Genomic DNA, 22,541 nt, shown 5'->3' on the forward strand with positions numbered 1-22,541 from the left:
ATGCACCTAGGGTGGATGGGATCTAGCCAGTTATATTAAAGGAGGCAGCAAACCCAAAATTATGAAAGCTTCTTTGGACTCAGGGGAGGTCCCCATGGACTGGAGTTGAGCAAATGTGTCCCCAATTCACAAAGAGGGATCAAAGGGTGACACGAGTAATTAAGACCTGTTGGTTTAATTCCTGTTCCAGCAATGGAATCACTGGTTAAAGCGCTGCAGGATCATCTAGATAAGACTGCAGTTATAGTTCAGACACAGCATGGATTTGTTATGGGTAAGTCTTATCTGATAAATTTGATTGGTTACTATGATGTGTCACAAAGGAACAGGATGCAAAAAATAATTTTGATATCATATACTTGGATTTTAGGAAAGCTTTCGATACTGTTGCACAGGGAAGACTACCGTACAAATTGGAGCAGTATGATATTAAGGGCAAGTTGCTGCAATGGATAAAATGATTGTTGAGTGAGAGAAGAGAGAGAGAGAGAGAGAGAGAGAGAGAGACAAAAAAAAAAAAAAAAACCGGTTTTTCGGTACTAATTAAAAAAAATAATTCTTTAATCACATAAAGGTTATATAATTACCTTTATGTGATTATGACACCGTTATCGCAAATGTTCGATTAATCATCAACAGGACACCATGCAACATTGCAACCTGTCCACAATTCTCGGACAACTTCATGTCTGACCGAAAGTTTATTTAAAATATGAATTCAAGTAATTACAGTACTTGTTTTTTTTTCGTTACTTTATTGCACCTAATTATTATCGAAATTTATTGAGAAAAGTGTTTTTTTTTAGCATACCGGTATCATAAATTAAAAATACCGAAATAGCGGTATTAAGATTTTGACCGGTATTGTAAGCCCTAGTTGATAGTTGAAACAAACTTCCATTTGTCATAGTGGAGGTCGAAAACTTAAAATAAGTTCAAGGCAGAGCTAGACAAGCATTTGGAGTGACTGGATGGGTGAACTTGGAAGGTTTTTTTTTTTTTTTTAATTGATGCTATATAAACTTGCTTTCTTGCATCATATACCTCTACTAATGTTAATGCATTCTAGCATCTACAAGGGCAAATATCTTTATCCCATGTTTATTTGCTCGTTGGGGACATAAATAATAAATAAAATAAATGAACTATTCACTGATAGAATAGAATAATAACTATAACATGGTACATAACATACTTTCATTTGTGAAAAATATTAATAATACAATACAATACTAGTTACTCAACAATTTCAGTATTTGTATTATAATATTCAATTCAATAATACTACTACTACCAATAATAATAATACAGTAAACCCCGCTATTCGCGGGGGTTACGTTGCTGAGAAATGTTGCGAATAACAAAAACGCGAATACTGAGTTATGGCTCCCGTAGTAATAAAGGGGTTCCGTTCCAAAGTATGAAATATATAAGAAAAAATAGTCTAAAATTTTGTCTACGTATGTATTATACGTACCTTCATATTTTGACTATGTACATAGTGAAATGCAAGCATATGGCATCGAAATGAAAATAAGAAACAATTTAATATTAAATGTAATATTTATTAGAAATTTCAAACAAATCTTTCAAACCAGTGCCTTTGCTAGCAAAAAAACTTATCCCGCCAGTGCTATCACCAGTTTCGCTAAAGTGTTGATAAAGGAGTTTTGCCTTTTCACGAATGATGAACTTAACGGAATTTTATTTTGAGTCCCGTCTTCTCTCCACAAATTTAAAGCCTTTTCCATTTTTTTAAATTTAACATCACGAGTTACAGAGCAAATTTTTGAAGCAATTAGCGCGTTTCACAGACACTACGGCGGATTTTTTCTTCCGATTTCTTGATTGATCGTACCGTTGACTCATTGATTTTATAATGTTTTGCCACTGAGGAGACACTTTCACCATTAGAAATTTTGTCTAATAACTCAATTTTATTCGCTAATGTCATCACCTTTGATTTTTCACATTTCCCTTGTTATTCGTAGCCATATTTTTGTACGGGTTAGAAAGAACTTATCCACGCTCGAAAAAGTCTGTTTTACACTGCAAAATGGTAGATTTATCATTTTTGTAAGCATATCAATTTATAAATTGATAAATTTATTAGCATATAAATTAAAAGCAAACGACAAAACCTTCCATGACAAGCGCATAACACATACTGAACAAGGATTAGCAAGAAACATCCACGCTCGCGATTTTGTCACCCCTCTCCCCCACCCACTGAGCGCTCTTTTGACCGGGAAAGATAATTCTAGCCACGTCCTCCGTGTTTTTTTATGGCGGAAAATATTCACAGCACTTTAAAATTCACATTTTTTAGGTTTCATTTTATATTAAATCGGCAACCGCGAATACGCGAAACCGTGAATAGTGGGGGTTTACTGTATACAATATTAGTTACTAAAAATTTTAATATCATATTTAATTATGATATTAAATAATAATAATAATAATATTAACACTGAATAACAGAATCTTGTGGCAAGCCACACGCCACCTCAATTGATAAACAATTACCAGATTACTTTAACAATGAAGTAATGATGGATGCCATCTGCACAGCCATGTACTGTGCTACCGGGATCAATGGAAGAGAAACCAGAGACCTGCAGAACAAAAAATACAAAAACAAGGAACTACCTGCATGGAAAGGGTTTCAACAGAAGGTAGTAGAACTGAGTCAAGCTAGGCCAACTAACCCGACAACGGAGAAAACAGAAGTAAGAAGCTGATCAGAAGAGTGAAACGCACAGAGAGAGAGAGAGAGAGAGAGAGAGAGAGAGAGAGAGAGAGAGAGAGAGAGCACCATGAAGCAGAACCCTCTGGCACATTAAGCAAGAGATTAAGCCAATAAAGAGAGTGCCCAAAGGAAAACAACCAGATCTTCAATGAAAACCAAAGGGCCTTCTACAAGAGCACTGAACAAGAGGTGGTGGTTAAGGGATCACTTGACCAGAAGATAAGCAAGAAGTTCTGAAGTAACTTATGTAGCAACAAGGTTAGATATAACTAGAGTACTCCCTCTGGATAGACCTACAATAGAAGAAGACAAAGGACATACAACAGATTTTAGAATAGGAGATTCATGAGGAAGATGTACAACAGGCAATTAGGAAGTCCCATGATGGGCAAACTCCACAAATAGACAACATCCACAACTACTGGTACAAGAAGTCCAACAGCACACACAAGCACCTAGCAGAGCAATTCACCTAGATAAGTTACCCCGAGGCAATCAGACTGATCACGTTTATTGAAACAATGTATATGATCCTTACTTTGTGCATGGCCAAGAAGATATCGAACCACTCAGAAAGCCAAAACTTCATGGACAAACAGCAGAAGGGACGCAAGGAGCAATTAAAAATTGATTCAGCAGTTATAGAGTAAGCCAGAAAGATGCACCACAAGCTGTACACAGCAGACATTGACTACCACAAGGACACTGACTCCATGCCTCATAGCTGCCTGACAGAAACACTGAAGGGCTACTGAGTCAACCCAACAGCGAAAAACTTGTTATAATCAACCATGCTGAAATGGAGAGCCAACATCAAGATCAGAACATAACCAAATGGATTCCTATCAGGAAATAAATCGTCCTGAGAGATGTCTTTAGCCCACTGCAGTTCTGTCAGGCACTCAACTTGCTATCGACTTTGCTTAATACCAGGAAGTACAGATTTCACCGGTTAAAGTGATGCAGGATCATCTAGACAAGAATGAAGTTATACTTCAGCTACAGCATGTGTCTGTTAAGAGGAGATCTTGTCTGACTAATTTGAACGGATACTATGATGCTGTGACAAAGGAACTGGATGAAAAAATAATAATTTTATCATACACTTAAATTTCTGGAAAGTTTTGATACTGTTGCACATAAAAGACTGCTAAACAAATTGGAGCAGTGTGCCATTAAGAACAAGTTACTGCTATGGGTAAAGGGATGGTTAAGCATAAGAAGTCAGAGAATGGTTATCAATGGGCACTGCTCTTCGTGGACTAATGTTATCAGTGGAGTTTCCCAGGGTTCAGTACTAGGCCCATTGTTGTTTTCCCATATTTATTAATGATAATGATGAAGGCTTATCATTCTTAATGGCAACGTTTGCAGATGATACAAAGGTCAACAGAGTGGTTAACAACAGTAATCAGTGAGCTACTGCAACAAGATCTAGGAAAATTGGGTCAATGGGCTAAGAAATGCCAGTTGAGGTTTAACACTGACAAATTCAAGGTACTGCACATATGGGTAGCAGTAGTCCCAGACTGTGTGATACACAGTCTGGGAAAATGAAAAGGGCCTGGAGGTAATTGAGCAGTCAAATACAAAGTTCTGAGTAGAGCAGACAGGTTGCCAGGACATCTCATGGGGTTCTGTCAATGAAATTTTTCTAACAGGGATAAGGAGGTGATTAACTGATTGTATAAAGCAATGGTCAAGCCATATCTTGAGTATTGCATACAGGTCTTGAGGCCTCATTTTAGGAGGAACGTAGATCTGTGAAATGGGTGCAGAGACGGGTAACTATGTTGTTGAAGAGAATGAAAGGGTGGTCTTACCAAGAAAGGAATCAGTTCTGCAAACTGCTGTAGAACTGCATCAGGCTTTGAATGGCGTGGGCAAAAACAATGCTGATGGGTTTCTTCCTCTTGCTCAGACTATGTACATGAGAGAATATAAATTCAAATTGAGGATGGTTGCAGAATACATGTGCAGAAGTTTGCCTTCAGCCAACGAGTAATTGACTGCTGGAACAAGCTTCCATCAGTTGTTGTGAAAGTGGATAGTTTGAATAAATTCAAGGTAGAACTAGACAAACTATTGGAGGGATTTGGATAGATGAAATGCGATTTTTTTTTTTTTTTTTTTGGCTGATGCTCCATAAGCTTGTTTTCTTGCATCACATACCACTACAACTAATAATATGCTTAGAGAAGGTATGAAAAACCTGTACACCCTCTCCCACCCAATGTACGTGGACATCAAAGAATTTGCAGATAAAGGAACCACTGGGTGACAGTGATCACAGCGAACTGATGTGGGTTTTCCTTAAAGAAGTAATTACCATCAATGGTAAAGGGAAAGATTTTTGTTTTCATAAAGGTGATTACAGCTCAGACAGTTTTTAAATTCTATACAGTGGGATCAACTAATGATGTTACCAACAATGAATTCTAAATGGAAACCCTTCAGGGACTTGATCTTGGAGTCTACAAGGCTTTTCATACAACTAAGAAATACTGTTCAAGGTTTAGCCCTAAATGGATGTCAGATGAATTAATGAGGCTAGTGGCAGAGAAGAAAAATGCATGGGATGCATATAAATTATCAGGCAACACAGAAGCTTATGGCAGATATAAGCTAGTCAGTATAATATAATAGCGTAGCTTAATTTAATTTATTAAGTATATCGAGTCAGTATATCAAGTCACAAAGGAGGTTAGTCAGGCAAAAGCAGAGAAATCTTTGGCAAAGGATGCAAAGAAAAACAGCAAAGAGTTCTCTACTTATGTAAACTCTAGAAGGAAAGGGATGAATCAAATTGGTCCACTTAACACAGATGGTTTGACTATTGATGATCGTACTCAGGTATCTGATAAACTGAATGAGTATTATGCATCTACATTCACACAAGAAGAGTTATTCAAAGTGGAGAATGCCAAAAGGTTATCAAACTAACAAGGAGCTAAGTGATTTTGTAATAACAGAGCAAAATGGAGGAGAAATTGTTGAAGTTAAACATAAGGAAGGCACCTGGGGTGGCTGGGATCTATCCAGTTATATTAAAGGAGGCAGCAAAGGAAGTAAGCAAACCCTTAGTCATAATTATGAGAGCTTCCTTGGACTAAGAGGAGGTCCTCATGGACTGGAAGTGTGCAAATGTATCCCCAATTCAAAAGGTGACACAATTAACTATACATTTGTTAGTTTAACTTGTGTTCCGAGGAAAATAATGAAATCACTGGTTAAAGAAGCATTGCAGGATCATCTAGACAAGACTGCAGTAATAGTTAAGACAGCACGGGTTTGTTTAAGGGAGATCTTGTCTGACCAATTTGATTGGATAATATGATGTGGTCACAAAGGAACTGGATACAAAAAATAATTTTTCTGATATCATATAATTGGATTTCAGGAAAGTTTTTGATACTGTTGCACATGGAAGATAGCTGTACAAATTGGAGCAGTATGGCATTAAGGGCAAGTTGCTACAATGGATAAAGGGATGATTGAGTGGGAGATGACAGACAGCGATAATCAATGGACACAGCTCTTCGTGGACTAATGTTATTAGTGGGAGTTCCCAAGGGTTCGGTGCTGGGCCCATTGTTGTTTTGTGTATTCATCAATGATATTGATGAAGCTATATCAGGCTTAATGTCCAAGTTCGCAGATGATACAAAGGTTGGCAGGGTTGTTAACGACAGTAAAGACAGTATGCTACTGCAACAGGATCAGATAAGTTGGGCAAATGAGCTGAGAAGTGGCAACTGAAGTTTAACATTGACAAATGGAAAGTACGGCATATGGGTAGAAGTAACCCCAGAGTAATGTACTGTGTGGTACTACACTAGGGGTAGTAAGTAGACAATGAAAAAATGCAGGGCTAATTGTGCAGTCAGATATGAAGTTTAATGAGCAGTGCAGATGGGCTGCCAGGGCAGGTCATGGAGTTATTGTCAATGATATATAGGAATTTTGCTAACAGGGACAAGGAGGTGTTTATCCCGTTGTACAAGTCAGGAGGCCTCATTTTAGGAAGGATGTAGAGTTGCTCGAACAAGTACAAAGAAGGGCAAAAAGATTGGTTAGGGGTGCTCTTACCAAGAAAGGCTTAAGTTCTGCAAACTGCAGCACCTGCGAGGTGATCTGATTGAGGTGTATAAGGCCTTGAACGGGTTCAGCAAGCTGAATGCTGATGGGTGAAATAGGTTGTTTTTTTTTTTGTTTTTTTTGTTGATACTGCATAAGTTTGCTTCCATGCATTGTACATCTCAACTAATGCTAATCTGTACATGGCAATGCTGACTTCTGGATGAAATTTGATCTACACAAATGAAAGGCCCGTGGGTTGCATTAGGGAAACCAGTCGGCAAAAATTACCAGATGAAGACTGGTATAGAGATAAAAGCCATGACAGAGAGAGAGACTTAAAAATACCCAGGGATGAATGCAAGTTCAGCTAGAACACAAGTTGATCAAGCTCACCTGACTGAGAAATACTATCAGACTTAGAAGCTGCTAAAAATGAAGCTAAATAGAGGGAACACAGATGAGGCCGAAAGCACCTACATAGTCCCTACTTTATTTATTTATTGTACTATACAGTCCAAGCCAGCTTTCCCGGCAACCCCGCTATCTATTTACAATGCTGTACCACTAACGTTGATGTACAATTATCCCAGATTCTCTCGTAGAGGATCAATTCGTTCTCAATGTAACATCATATCATAATGCAATTTCATGAAGATATCAGACACTATAAAGTCCCAACGTAAGGTTAATAATCTCTGAGGATCCAAATGACACTTGTAGGTCCACTATTAAGGTTCAAATTGAGAATTCCAATCCAGGAAGTAGATGTCTAAACCAGGAATTATGGTCACAATGAAGAAGTCAACTTTTCCTTAAACCTGAACTGTTCCAACAGCACAGCAGTTAACAGTAAAGGGGTCAATCTCCACATACAGTCCCTGGAACCACAATAACACCACAGCATCACAGTTTATCCATCAAAGAAGTAACCACAATGCAATCCAGCAGGCTCACTGGATCCCTAATTTCTCCGATACAAGCCTGTCCGAAAAGCATCAGTGGTCTCCTCAACAGCAGCTCTGAATCACCTGTTAGTGGAAGAGGCATTATGAGGTTCCATAGAAGCCATAGTGTTCACAGGGCAGACCCCCACCTATAATACGAACAATGCCACTCATCCTGCATCCACCTGTCTACCATAATAATATTCTGTTCTAATGTAGCATGTCATGACCTTTTCAAGCCCTTTTTAACTGTCATTCAGTTTCTGGTTCATGCTCCCCCAACTGTAACAAGATCCCCCCCCCTTCTTCTGAATAGTTGGACTGCAAAATTTTGAAGTGTGCAAAAATCTTCTTTTGTGCTAACAGCTGTTCACATCCAGGAGTAAGGAAGTGAAGACTAGGAGCTTCTTTAACTAATTGTCTCCTCGAGTCACAATACTCAACACATTCATAGAAAAGATAGTTCCAATCTTCCGGGAATCCTCAAATACATACAGTATGCTCAGTAATTCCAAATTCCCTTAACTTTGCAAAAAAGGATGCCCAGCCAAAAGATCAGCTGTATGGAGATTGGGATTAAACAAAGTTGCCTAATGTTTACCATTAGAAATTTTTTTTTTTCATCACCAATTCTTTGACACAATTGTTCCAACATTCTTACCACTGTTTTACCAATTCTGTCCATAGATGCTTCCTTTCCCCTTTGTAACTTGCATTGTAATCTATTTCAAGTGACAAACAGTTATATGGCAGCCAGTGGTAGGAAACCTGTCAAAACTTGTAGTTCATCAGTAGACACAGTTCGACAGGCCATACACATCTTCAATAGAATGGATAGATCGCTGAATTGAAAAAGCTCTCTTGCACATTGAATTTCTGCAAAAGCAGAGCTCAACCAGATATGTGATGCATATCCCACAACTGGCAGGAAAATGCAGTCATAAAATAAGGCCAATGCTTTACCCCTGATGCCCCATTCTTTCCTTGTAATCCAAGCAATCATGCCTGCAAACTTTCAAATTTTGCAATGTATATGATTATGTGATGTTGGTTGTGATGCACATGTGCCTGTCAATCATCACTCTCAGATATTTTAAAGTTTTAATTGATTGAAGACTGGCTTCCCTACTGCACAACCACTGGATTCCTTGTCACTGATAAATGGCCCTTGAGTAATAAGGTTTTACCCTTTGTTTTTGAAATTTGAAGTCTGTGCAAATTGCATCAATTCTGCAACTCTGATAAAAACAAAATTAGAACATTCTTCCAATTGTGATCAAGAGTCACCCCTCACTAACATAACCAGGTTGTCAGCATATGCTACTATATTTACATTGATGAATTTGCATTTTAGCCAGTTATTTAAGACTAGTTCACATTATAGGCCCAAATATAGATCCTTGTGGACCTCCCCTATGAACAATTCTGGTAACTGACCCAGAAGCATACTTAACAGTGACTTTCCTGTTGTTGAAGTAATCCTTGATTAGAATAAATCTGAGGGGAACATTTATCTTTGCGTAACACCATGAAGACACTTTTTTCAGTTTATTGTATTAAACATTCCCACAAAAATCAATAAAGATACCTAGACAGTATTTTGCCTGCGACTGCTATAGGTCACTAGCTGCCTAAGCATATCATCCATTCCCTTGCCTTGAGTGAAACCGTATTGGGCAAAATTGCAGACATACCTGATTATTCTGAGAACCAACATACGTTCATAGACTTTCCCCAATCTTCTCAGCAATGCTATTGGATGGTATGAAACCACCAATTCTGGAGGCGTCGGTGGCAATTCAAAATTAAATTCAATAATGCATCTTTCCAAAATAGAAAATCCTTTCTCTGAAGCAGGCATTATATATAACTGGCAGATATGCCGGCATCACACAAAAAAAACTTATTTTAATTAACTCACCCAGATCCATACTAGAACAGCTGTTATATCTTTTATTTTATAAATTGGCATCTCCAACTCCTCTGGTTGAAATTAGGGTTCATTTCCCATGCAGGTGTAGTTCTCATTAAGCAATATCATATCTTCATATGCTGAAATAGTAGTTTCATATTTGGTGAGAGATTTGGTTCAAATCTCTCACCAAACGGTCCAGTATTAGCGTTATACTTTCCTCCCAAGTATGAGTTGTCCTTCCTGTAGCCTGAGTTGAATGTGCAACATCTCCAGCAGGGTGCTGTAATTTGTTACTACACAAATTATACCAATCCCCAGGGATTGTTGTTTCCACATGTTTGTACCAGGTTCTTTCAAGCATTATACTTTTCTCTAATGATCATTTTATTAACACACCTACAATTACATCTCTGATACAGTTTTCTCACTTTAATGGTTTCCTTATGGAGAGATGTCAATTCTGGTGTCCACCTCGTGACCAGAGCACATCTGGGTGCATCTGAGAGCGTTTTGCAGACATTTCCCATTACCAATCTTGTAATAATTGGGCAGCTGCAGATTCAAGTAGCACACTAATCTCGTCCAGCCTTACTGTTAAAGTTTTGGAAAGCAACTGCTTGTCAAAAGAATCCCAGTTTGCTGATTTTAATGAAAATCTATGCAATAAAACCTTGTGTTAGGTTCACAACAGGACATCAGTCTGAAGTAGAACTTGATTACTCGGTGATTGCTGGATACTCAATCTGGTTCAACAGCCTAATTAGTGACTAAATCAGATGTCTGAATAATTGACAGTGTCACAACAATATTAGATTCTCTGTTTGCTATCCAAAATGTGCTGTGTTCAGATCGCCGGTTGTGAAAAAACAAGTCATACCGAGTACTTAACTCCTCCAACAATTGTCCCTGTTCATCAGTAGCTCTGATGAATCATAATGTGTTTTTTGAGTTAAGAGTCCATGCAGATAATAAGCTTCTCACTTTGCAAATGGTCCAGCAAGCTTTCAATGTAATTCAAGTATAATGCAATGTCACCATCATGAAAATAAATACTAACTAAATAAAATTTAATCTCCTCAGTTTCAACACAAATGCAAATTGCATCAAGGGTACAATACTGATGGAGCAGGGTGACTGACAAGTTGTGATTAAAAATGTAAATTGCTCTGATTGTACAAAGCAAATTTGGTGCTCAGTGAATAGCCCATGACTCTGCCATAGTATTTGTATGGCTCCTGACTACAGGCAAGATCAATTCTTTCACAGTTGCAAGCTATTTGCAACGTTTCTGGACCTTTGCCCATTGAGTTGTATTGTATTACGTTACAGTCCTGTAATTCTTTGTCACTCCATTTTGTGCAATAGATTGCATGTTTCTAAGTCCACTCTTACGTTTATTCCACTGATATATATTATTATATAAGGTATAAATCTGTCAGCGCAATTATAAGTTTCTGTGCCTTTTTATATTTCAAACATTTTTTATCTGTAACCAAGTGGCTCAATCTATTCTCTCTCAATATACAATTTGCTGATATTAGGACAGTTATGGTATGAATGTCCATTCTTAGCGCAATGACTGCAAACTAGCTCATGACGTCTACACGTTTTCGGAGTGTGCACAAATGATTGACACGTGTAACAGATGGTTTCGAGAGGAAATGGATTTATTCTGCAAGACACATTCCTACACATATCCATCCTTGATGTAATTAATAGTTGTAGACAGGCCCTGACACCTCCATTACCCAAATTCTACCTGTTTTAACTTTATTAATGCTGTTGAAGCAGATTAAAATTTTGCTTTCCATTTCCATCATCTTCATGTAACTTACATTGCTTCCGTAGAGGTCATTCATGAAATCATCCTTACTTATGTCCTCTTCCACATCAAAAACAATTAATTTTGGGACTGGTCTTCTGGGTTATGAAAAGAGAATCTCCAGCCACTTAATTCTCTCATTCTGTTTTATACAGTCAATGTCATCATCATTTTCTAACTCCAAAATGGTACTTTTCTCTGCCATTTTCCTCACCTTACGTATTCTTATGGACTTTAGCATAGCTCTGCTGACAGCTTTCTGAACATCATTACTTGTTTAAGGTGAGAATTATCCTTAGCCGTAATAACAAGAGCATGGCAATTTATTCCTTTGTTCTTCAACAAATCATTATTTTCCATAGTATTGTCTCTTGAACTTGTCCAGAATTCTTTTTAATAGTATTGTTCCCAAAGCCAAGATCCTTGACTGCATCACTATAAAGGATGCTTTTTCTTCGTAAACCTGCAATTTCACCCTGTTCACTGATTGTACTCTCTGTAATTCTGTTATTTGAGTTATATATTCCTTAACCCAGTGGTTTTCAACCAGGGTGCCGCAACAACATTCCACGGATGCCACATAATTTGGGTTTAAGTTACTTAAATTTATTTATTTTTTTTTAATTTAAGTGTTTATTTCAATATAAAAAGGTGTACAGTACCTTTTTAATTTTGTGGTGACCTATAACTGATGTTTATTTAGCACCTCTATATAAATAATAAAATTATTATATATATATAATTTGTATTATAAATTGCAATTTTGTTTATAGTTATATTATTGTAATAACTATCATATAACACTTTAATATTTTACACAGAGAGAGAGAGAGAGAGAGAGAGAGAAAAAATCGGATCTAACAGGTAGGAAAATGAGTAGGGGTGCCGCAAAATAAAATAAATTACATAGGGGTGCCATTATTAAAAAAAGGTCGAAAACCACTGCCTCAACCATTCGCTCCAAATAGGACTTTCTCCTTTAGACACCATGTGCTCCCAATTCAATTGTTGTGTTTACAAGTTCACACCACTTTGAAAGGATTTCTGCTATAGCCCAATGATTTATTCCATTTCCTTCATCAAATAGAAATTGCTGTATGCTACTGCAGAGCATTCCAGTGACCTCCATCACAGATCATAAACAAACTTGGCCATGTTTAACCCAGGAATACCTTCAGTTTTTTCCTGCTCCACCTCTACATGATCATAAGAATCCAGGTTTTTGTGTTCATGTGCTACTCCTTCCGTGATATCATCTAAGCCTAAACTGTTTTCATCCATTTCAGTCAGGTACGAAGGTATCAGTACGTTCAACTATGCGAGTAGGTACCCTGGAAGTTTTTTTTTTTTTGCATTTTTACTCTGATCCAAGCCCGAGGCGGGATCCGAACCCACAATCTTTGGGTTGTCAAGCAGGCACTTTACCCACCTGGCTAGCCCAGTCGGCAGAACCTGAAAGTGAGGATCTTATATCTTCCAGTGAGAGTTGTTCCCCAACAACAAAAGACGTTTCCAATTTACTATCATGTGATATATAAACCTCACATACGTTTTGCATCCATTTCCATATTCCGTTGTACTCTCTCTAATGCCAGTGACTCACTTGTATGAAATAGTTTGTCTTTATCATGCTTCTAGTGTTGATTTTTTGACAGTGCAGGTCATTTGTCTTGGAATGAGGAGTATTTTCTAAAATATCCCATTTAGTTATTTTTATATTTGTGCCCTACCTTGTGATGAGTTAGATCACAAACACGATCTGTAGCAGAAAGGGAACTGTCCTCAAGTGCTACCCCAGACAACATTCTTGTCAGTTATTTGCATTACATTAACCATATTCTTCCCACCATTGTCAATCTTTTCCTTTCCAGCTGTAACTTGATTCTTCAAGTCACCCTTGCACTTGCCATCCTTTTTCTGTTTTGGTTTTCTTTTCCTCACACCTTTTTTTGTAGTCACCTGTACTTTTTCTGAAGCATCAATTTTGTAGGTTTCTTCGTGTAGAGCTGACACTCCAATTTTTTTTTTCAGCGTTACTATCTGGACACGTGCAAAATATCCAAGGGAATTTCCGTGACCCTTCCAGAGTCAGTTACAATGCCACTTGGGATAAGATCATCCTGCTGTGAAATCTCCATATCATCAGCACTCTGAAATCGTTTAGGAGACCTATGTATTCCTCCCTTGTGTTTCACTTGTGATTCAATAAAGTCCATTTTTTTTATATTCTCAGTCAAGAAATGAGGCAATATGTTAATACATTATGGTTTAAATAATCAGGTGGCACAAGGATCTTCTACTTCCTGCAACAATGATATATGAACCAACTAGTTACGATCCTTGAATGCTTCAGGTGAGTGAAAATACTGAAACGTTATTTCTTCACAATGGCACTCTCAAATGGAGAAAAAGTTTGATCCCAGCAAAGTACAAAAATTCCCCCAGGATATCTGATAATTCCTCATTTGGAATGTGTCTCACAGTTTGAACTAAAGATGCATAAAAAGACAATATTAGCATAGGTAGACATTAGTATGAATTGGGTCAGAATATTCTAACTGTCAAAATAAAATTTCAACTCTTACAGTCACCAATATAGTTACCAATTTCATGAAATGAAATATCATCCCTGGTAGAACTTCACTTCCGTTATCATATCCATAAATCCTTCTTGCTTTTTAAGAATCTATTACCAATAAATTTTCAGCTAAAAGTGCAGCACAAAATTATGTCTTTACTATTTAAATGCCATGACAGTGGCCGCAGTCCCAGTACTGACATACTCCTTTGGAATAATATTGTGAACTAACACCAAGCTGGGTGAAGGGGGAGATGATGAGAAGGGCCAGGACAATAATGATGAAGAGCCACCAACACCATCTGAAGGTGGCCAGCAAGAGATTGACTACAGTCCAAAAAGGAGGAAGGGGTTTTGACAGCCTCATCAAACAGAATAAAGCAATTAAAGCATGTGCTACTAACAAGAAGGAAAAGACTATCTACTCTGATTGACACAGGGGTGTCCAACATCAACAACCTCCAGAAAACCTATGAGGAAAAGATCAGGAAGTACACAGAAAAACACAGCACTAATCTACCAGGCCATAAGGAACAGAGACACAACCTCACCCACACAGAAGAAACAAAGACAGAAAGAATGGAGAAAAGAAGGCATTACTATAATCTCCTATCAAGAGCAGAGATAAGAAGGCTCCCAACACATAGCCCACTGGTGGAGGCACCCTTCCCCGAGATTGAAGCATTCATGTTCCTACAAGACCAGGTAATCAACGCCAAGAACCACAAAAAATATGTTATCAAGAATCTCAGAGTGATAGATAGCATGTGTCAATGATGCCAACTTTGACAAAAACAATCCAGCACATCACCACGGGATGCAGGGTGATCACCCATACAGAGTACATTCAGAGACAACCAAGTCACCAGGATAATACATCAGAAGCTAGTGAAGAAATACCAATTGATCAATGAAAGTATACTGTATTACAAGTACAAACCTCAGGCCATACAAGAGACCCCTACCCACAAGCTATACTGGGACTGCAATGTAACAACAAACAAGATGATCCCACACAACAGACCAGATATAACGCGCCTCCGTAGCCAGGTGGGAAGGAGCAGCAGTGCGTAGCACATGCTTCTTGATTAGACCGGGGTTCGAGCCCGTCACCACCAACTACGAAGGATGTGGAAAGGTCAGGGAATGACCACCGCATATTCCCGGAGCAATATGGCCTTAGTTACTAATGCTCCTCAAAACCAAATAACAACAACAACCAGATATAACCCTCACTAACAAGAAGGTTGTTGTTATTTGGTTTTTAGGAGCATTAGCAACTAAGGCCATATTGCTCCGGGGATATGCGGTTGTCATTCCCTGACCTTTCTGCATCCTCCATATTTGGTGGCTCACGGGCTCGAACGCGGGTCTAATCAAGAAGCGTGTGCTACGCACTGCTGCTCTTGCCCACCTGGCTACGGAGGCACCTAACAAGAAGGAAAAGACTATCTACTCTGATTGACACAGGGGTGTCCAACATCAACAACCTCCAGAAAACCTATGAGGAAAAGATCAGGAAGTACACAGACCTCAGACAGGAAGTCAAAGAGACGTGGCATATGGAACAAGTAACAACCATCTCGATACTGTGTCAACCAAAGGACCAAAGAGCACAGGACCAAAGAGCCTGCAAAAAAAAAAAAAAAAACCCGCAAGAAGAAAAAGATGATGATAATAATAAAACAAAACCATTTTAATATAATAACTGAAACATAAAACTAAAAATATATAACTTACTGTGTTAAAAAAAAAAAAAAAAAAAAAAAAAAATGTTCTACCTACTACTGCGATGAAGAAAAGTATTACTCCACATGATGAACTGAATACAGCCAACAATAATGGAATAGTAATATAAATGATATCATGTCACTCTCAGACACCCACAGTTTATACAAAGTGAACAATATAAATTAATCCAAACACATACAAGACTAAAGATGCCAATAAGAAGGTACAAAAAAAGTAATAACTACTAATCCAAAACCAGTAAGTCACCAGGATTAAATATTTGCCTGCAGGGTCAGTCAAACGACATGATACTACAGCCTGGTTACAGAAACTCAACTGTTATTATAATAACTATTTGTGTAATGAAATTTCTGCTGTAATGCAATCAGCACCATTCATACAGCAATCAGGTAGTAAGTAAATAACAAAGTATTTATGTTATGGTTGTAGTTCTGCATAAATAATGAAAATGCTTTAGTTATGAAAATTATAAAACTAATGCAATCAGTACAAAAGCATTATTTATGAATATATACCTATAATAGCAAAATACGTCTCGTACTGTGAGGCAATACTAACTCATAAGTTATCACATTTTTACACTTCAAATAAATAGCGCTTCTCTGTAAAGAGAAGCATAGCACCATTTTCTGTGAGTATCATTATAAAATGGGTTATTTCAGAGATTACAATTCCTTTATTGGTGGATAACCAGGCACTTTCAGTGTAAGAGCCGACATTTCCAGATCCTTTTATTTCAGTCAGAAGGGAAACTGGCCACTTGACAGCACAAGGTAGACTATGGGGTAAGCACCTGCTTAAAAAGCATTTATACCAAGCTATCAACAGCATGTCTGGAGCAATAGTTTTAATTTTTACAGACTTTTCACAGAAATCTGTTCATTGGTATTATGGAACACCAACAGGATTCTGTCAACATTTAAGGAACTGGAATCAGGAAAACTGATTGAAAAAAAAAAAAAAAAAAAACACGACGGCTCTCTATTAATACAAAGATCCATCTTTCAGCCAGAACAGCATTCTAGAACATTTCTTCCAAATAAAATCCGGTTTCGTTGTAAGATATGAAACAGGAATATTATTTGTGATCATTAATCCAAACATCATGTGTTCAAGCAACAATCATCAAATCATTTAATATAAACTTATCTCAAGCGTTCATATGAACAAATAAGTCATTTGATTTCAATGAGCAATACAGTTCATTGTACTACAAATAAAATTGTTACTTGAAATATAAATAAAATGCTACCTAGATTATATGTATCATTCTAATAATGAACAAAAGGAATATCTTTCTAACTCACGTATTAATTAATACAAAATCTTAAAATGATCATACTTGATTGTCTCTAGAAAGGTCTTTCGGTCATTGATTTCATCCGGGATGCGACTCAATATCTTTTTAAGTGAGGAAGACTTCTTATTTAATTCTTGGAATGCATCTTCTGGACGAGTTGATTTATATTCTTAAAGAAATAGAAATATTTCAAGAAAAATGTAACATAAATGAATATATGAAGGCATATATACTATGTATAATCTAAAAACTAGCAATACTTATCTTCTACAGTAAGGATAATGACAAAATAATACTAAGCATAACACTACATAAAAAAACCCAAAAAACTTGCATTTATATATTTAACTGTCTCTTATATGTATTTTGTGAGCTGAGTCCAAAAGGCATCAGTTTTTCTTGTGCCAATATTTTGGCACTGAAAAATTTTTGTTTTTGTAATATTTATATATATATATATGAAATATGAAAACGAAGAAGTGGAAAAAAGGAAAAACAGGAAAAACAGTACGTGTACCTGAATGCGCAAAGCAGCAAAACAGGATACATGTATATAAATAAGTGTCATCGCTGAAAGTAAAATAAAATAAAATAAAAATAGATGGAGAAGTTATTAAACACAAAATGCCGAGCCTATTTGAAGAAAAAAAGAATGTTAAGAACCTATATAAAATTAAGTAGAATTAAATCTGAATTAATGCCGAATTAACAGGCCAATCATATGTACAAAAGCTGAAAGAAAAAGAGGGGAGGGTAATAGAGATAAAAATTATAAAATAAAAATTAAAATTATAAAATAAAAATTAAAGAATTAAAAATTGGTACATAGATCAGGTATTTCATCAGGGGGCTACACCTGATCATGTACCAAACACTGTGTTTCTATGCAAAACTCATGCTGATGGAGAAGCTGTAGAAATGAAATGGATATAAAAAATGAAATAGATATAAAAAAATTAAATGGATATAAAAATAATTTTTTAAAATTTTTTAAATTTTTTTAAGACTCCACAAACATGAGTGAGGTAGCCCCAATGCAGTGTATTTAGAAATAAATTGAGTCGATAGTATGTAAGAACGCAAACACAGTGTGTTTAGTAAATTAAGTGTGTAAGAACGTAAGTTTAAATCAAAAGTATGTAAGTTAAATAATAATGAATAACAAGATAACAAGATAGTGGTATAGAAAAAGGAAGTAATGCAAGGTAGGGGAGGGAAAAGAATTTAAAAATATAGAGGCGAAGGTAGTGAGAATAAGAAAAGTGAGAATGTCCGAATCACCCTCTTATTACACTAATAGTTCAACGGACGGAAAAACGAAGATCAGAAAGTAGAAAGATGTAAAGAGAAGGAAAAGAGTTTAAAGGATACTAGGCAAGCCGGGTGTGTAAGTACCCAACCTCATAGAGAGGGCCTTGGCTATGAGAGTGTTAGTAGAAGTGGAAATTAATACCGCTAGCTTGTAGTGTATATTTTGAGTGATAGACATGAAATATAATAAAAAATATGAAGAGGAGAAAAATTAAAAATATGAAGAGGAGAAAAATTAAATACCTATGATATTTGGCAGCAATAAGTTGAGTGAGATATAATCAAGAAATGAAGATACAAATTTGCGATCATGATTAATAAGATACAATTATGCGAATATGATTAATAAGAATGGAATGTACACAGAGGGAAAACTATGACAACGATGGTGGAGTTGCTCAGAAGAGAAGAACTGTGGGAGCCCTCTGTGGTTAAAATAGAGAAAATAAGATTGGACATAAATAAATACTGATATTAAATTACGAAAAATGAAAAGAAAAACTTAGGAAGTGAAAGAACACGAACATCGTTCTAATAGAAGTCATAATGTGTGATCACTTTCCAAGCAGTGGAAATACCACCATTCAAATGTACAACTATACAGGTATCGAATTAACCCTAATCAAGGTGGAGCAAGGTGAAACCGAATTTTTCTTTAATGAAATCAGAGATTTTTTATAATAAAATTTAAAAAATTAATGGGAATGTCATTATTGCGAAGTTTGGTATAAAGATCATTTAAAGCACCAGCGAAAAGTGATTGATTGCTACTAATATTAGCCAAACGGATAATTTGTGTGTAGATTATATTTTTATGAACCTTAATCGAAATGTTCGAGTTCCAATTTGTTAAATAGATAATATTAAAATTAAAATTAAATTCGCTTCTTTTGTCGAATAGTTCCAAATTGTGACGAAGAGGAGGACTATTTAGAGTAATACTTAAATCTAGAAAATTTGCATGTTGGTTGCCAAGGTTTTCTTTATTGAGAGTGAGTTCAGTTGGATATATGGATTTAGCAATATTTTCAAAATGAATGTTGAGAATAAGAATGTCATCAACATAGCGGAATGCATAAAAATTAAGGTTCGGATTGTTATGCATATATAGATGTTCGCAATAATGAAGAAATAGATTAGCTACTATGCTAGAAATTTGTGAACCCATGGGAATTCCTATGGATTGTTTATAAGCATATTTACCATCGTAGATAAAATTGTTTAGAATACAGAGGTTGATATAGTTATTCCAAGTAACCTCATCTGTTGGTATAACGTTTTTGTATTTGAGGAACAATTGATGAAGTACATTAACAATCAAGTGATGCGGTAAGGAGGTAAATAAGTTGGTGAAGTCATATGTTTCAATACTAAATATGCTTGAATATGTATTGGAATTGGAATTAAAAATTTTGATGATACTGTGGTTATTGTTAATGATCCAAGTGGAAGGGATATTGATAAGAATGGTAGTTAACAATTTGAAAAATTGTTTACCTGGATGATAACAGCCACTTTTTTTGGCACTAGTGATGAATCTGAAGCCAACTGGATGTTTATGGAATTTGGCTATCATATACAAGAAAGGCAAAGTAGAATTGCGAATTTTGGTATGCAATTTTTTATGCAAGGCTATAATTTTTTTGATGATTGTATTGATGCCGCGATTACAGCGTAAAAAGGTGGAGCTACTTTCTACTTCCTTTTTGAGGGTGGTGTAATAAAATTGCTTGCAAAAGATAGCAAAGTTGTTAGAAGCCTTATCTACCGGAGTGATAATAAATTTTTGTTGTAAATCTGAGATGGCTTTTTTCAGGTTAAAGTACTTGATATGCGAATTATTGTAAAGGTAGTAAGTTTTAGAAATAATTTTTTTAATGTCCTGAAATGTAACATTTATCCAATTATAAAAAGCTTCGTGGGGTATTGTATATTTATATGCTAACTTGTTGCAAAAGTTCAAGATATTCAGATAAATATCTTTATATATATTATTGAGGTTGGCCTTATGGACTGGTCTGAATTTAAAACCTTTTTCCATAGCGGACTTTAGTAGAATGTCGTTAATAATGTCCAGGTTACCAGTAATAATATGTTTATGATGTTGATCAACGTAAGGAGCATATATGGGATCATCACAATGACATGGAAGATCTAAAGCTTGTAAGTTGCCTAAATTAGTAGCTAGAGTTTTATAATTACAAATTTTGAGTCCAATAGGAGATTCATATTTGAAGCAGTGATGGATCTTGAACTTGAAATTATTATAAAATGGGAGAAAATTATTACGATTATTAAGTAAATAATGCCAAGGAATTTTATCGAACCAACTGTGAATAAATTTAATAGTACAGTATTCATTACTGTATGTAGTAATGCGACCTAGTCTAAAGAGAGAGATATCTAAAATAATATGCTTAAGTTGAATATTTTTACATTTAAAATTGCTAATAACTAAAGTCAAGGCTTTTAGTATAGAGTTTTAGTATATCTATTTAACAAATTGGAACTCGAACATTTCGATTAAGGTTCATAAAAATATAATCTACACACAAATTATCCGTTTGGCTAACATTAGTAACAATCAATCACTTTTCGCTGGTGCTTTAAATGATCTTTATACCAAACTTCGCAATAATGACATTCCCATTAATTTTTTAAATTTTATTATAAAAAATCTCTGATTTCATTAAAGAAAAATTCGGTTTCACCTTGCTCCACCTTGATTAGGGTTAATTCGATACCTGTATAGTTGTACATTTGAATGGTGGTATTTCCACTGCTTGGAAAGTGATCACACATTATGACTTCTATTAGAACGATGTTCGTGTTCTTTCACTTCCTAAGTTTTTCTTTTCATTTTTCGTAATTTAATATCAGTATTTATTTATGTCCAATCATATTTTCTCTATTTTAACCACAGAGGGCTCCCACAGTTCTTCTCTTCTGAGCAACTCCACCATCGTTGTCATAGTTTTCCCTCTGTGTACATTCCATTCTTATTAATCATATTCGCATAATTGTATCTTATTAATCATGATCGCAAATTTGTATCTTCATTTCTTGATTATATCTCACTCAACTTATTGCTGCCAAATATCATAGGTATTTAATTTTTCTCCTCTTCATATTTTTAATTTTTCTCCTCTTCATATTTTTTATTATATTTCATGTCTATCACTCAAAACATACACTACAAGCTAGCGGTATTAATTTCCACTTCTACTAACACTCTCATAGCCAAGGCCCTCTCTATGAGGTTGGGTACTTACACACCCGGCTTGCCTAGTATCCTTTAAACTCTTTTCCTTCTCTTTACATCTTTCTACTTTCTGATCTTCGTTTTTCCGTCCGTTGAACTATTAGTGTAATACGAGGGTGATTCGGACATTCTCACTTTTCTTATTCTCACTATCTTCGCCTCTATATTTTTAAATTCTTTTCCCTCCCCTACCTTGCATTACTTCCTTTTTCTATACCGCTATCTTGTTATTCATTATTATTTAACTTACATACTTTTGATTTAAACTTACGTTCTTACACACTTAATTTACTAAACACACTGTGTTTGCGTTCTTACATACTATCGACTCAATTTATTTCTAAATACACTACATTACATAACTTATTAATCTAAATACACTGCGTTGGGGCTACCTCACTCATGTTTGTGGAGTCTTAAAAAAAATTTTTAAAAATTTTAAAAATTATTTTTATATCCATTTAATTTTTTTATATCTATTTCATTTTTTATATCCATTTCATTTCTACAGCTTCTCCATCAGCATGAGTTTTGCATAGAAACACAGTGTTTGGTACATGATCAGGTGTAGCCCCCTGATGAAATACCTGATCTATGTACCAATTTTTAATTTTTAATTCTTTAATTTTAATTTTTATTTTATAATTTTTATCTCTATTACCCTCCCCTCTTTTTCTTTCAGCTTTTGTACATATGATTGGCCTGTTAATTCGGCATTAATTCAGATTTAATTCTACTTAATTTTATATAGGTTCTTAACATTCTTTTTTTCTTCAACTAGGCTCGGCATTTTGTGTTTAATAACTTCTCCATCTATATTTATTTTTA

General features: G+C 35.7%; 1 protein-coding gene across 1 annotated transcript in view; it reads right to left on the reverse strand.

Annotated features, from left to right (window-relative positions):
- Ccm3 (programmed cell death protein 10 Ccm3) overlaps positions 1-22,541 on the reverse strand; it is a 78,657-nt gene that overhangs the window by 16,897 nt on the left and 39,219 nt on the right. The window contains exon 4 of the mRNA XM_090375147.1: positions 17,183-17,309. Within this exon, the coding sequence (XP_090231273.1) occupies positions 17,183-17,309 (127 nt within the window). The remainder of the gene's footprint in view (positions 1-17,182; positions 17,310-22,541) is intronic.

This window comes from Mastigoproctus giganteus, chromosome 6 (genome assembly GCF_048544385.1).
Source record: "Mastigoproctus giganteus isolate SK-2022 chromosome 6, ASM4854438v1, whole genome shotgun sequence".
Taxonomy (NCBI): domain Eukaryota; kingdom Metazoa; phylum Arthropoda; class Arachnida; order Uropygi; family Thelyphonidae; genus Mastigoproctus; species Mastigoproctus giganteus.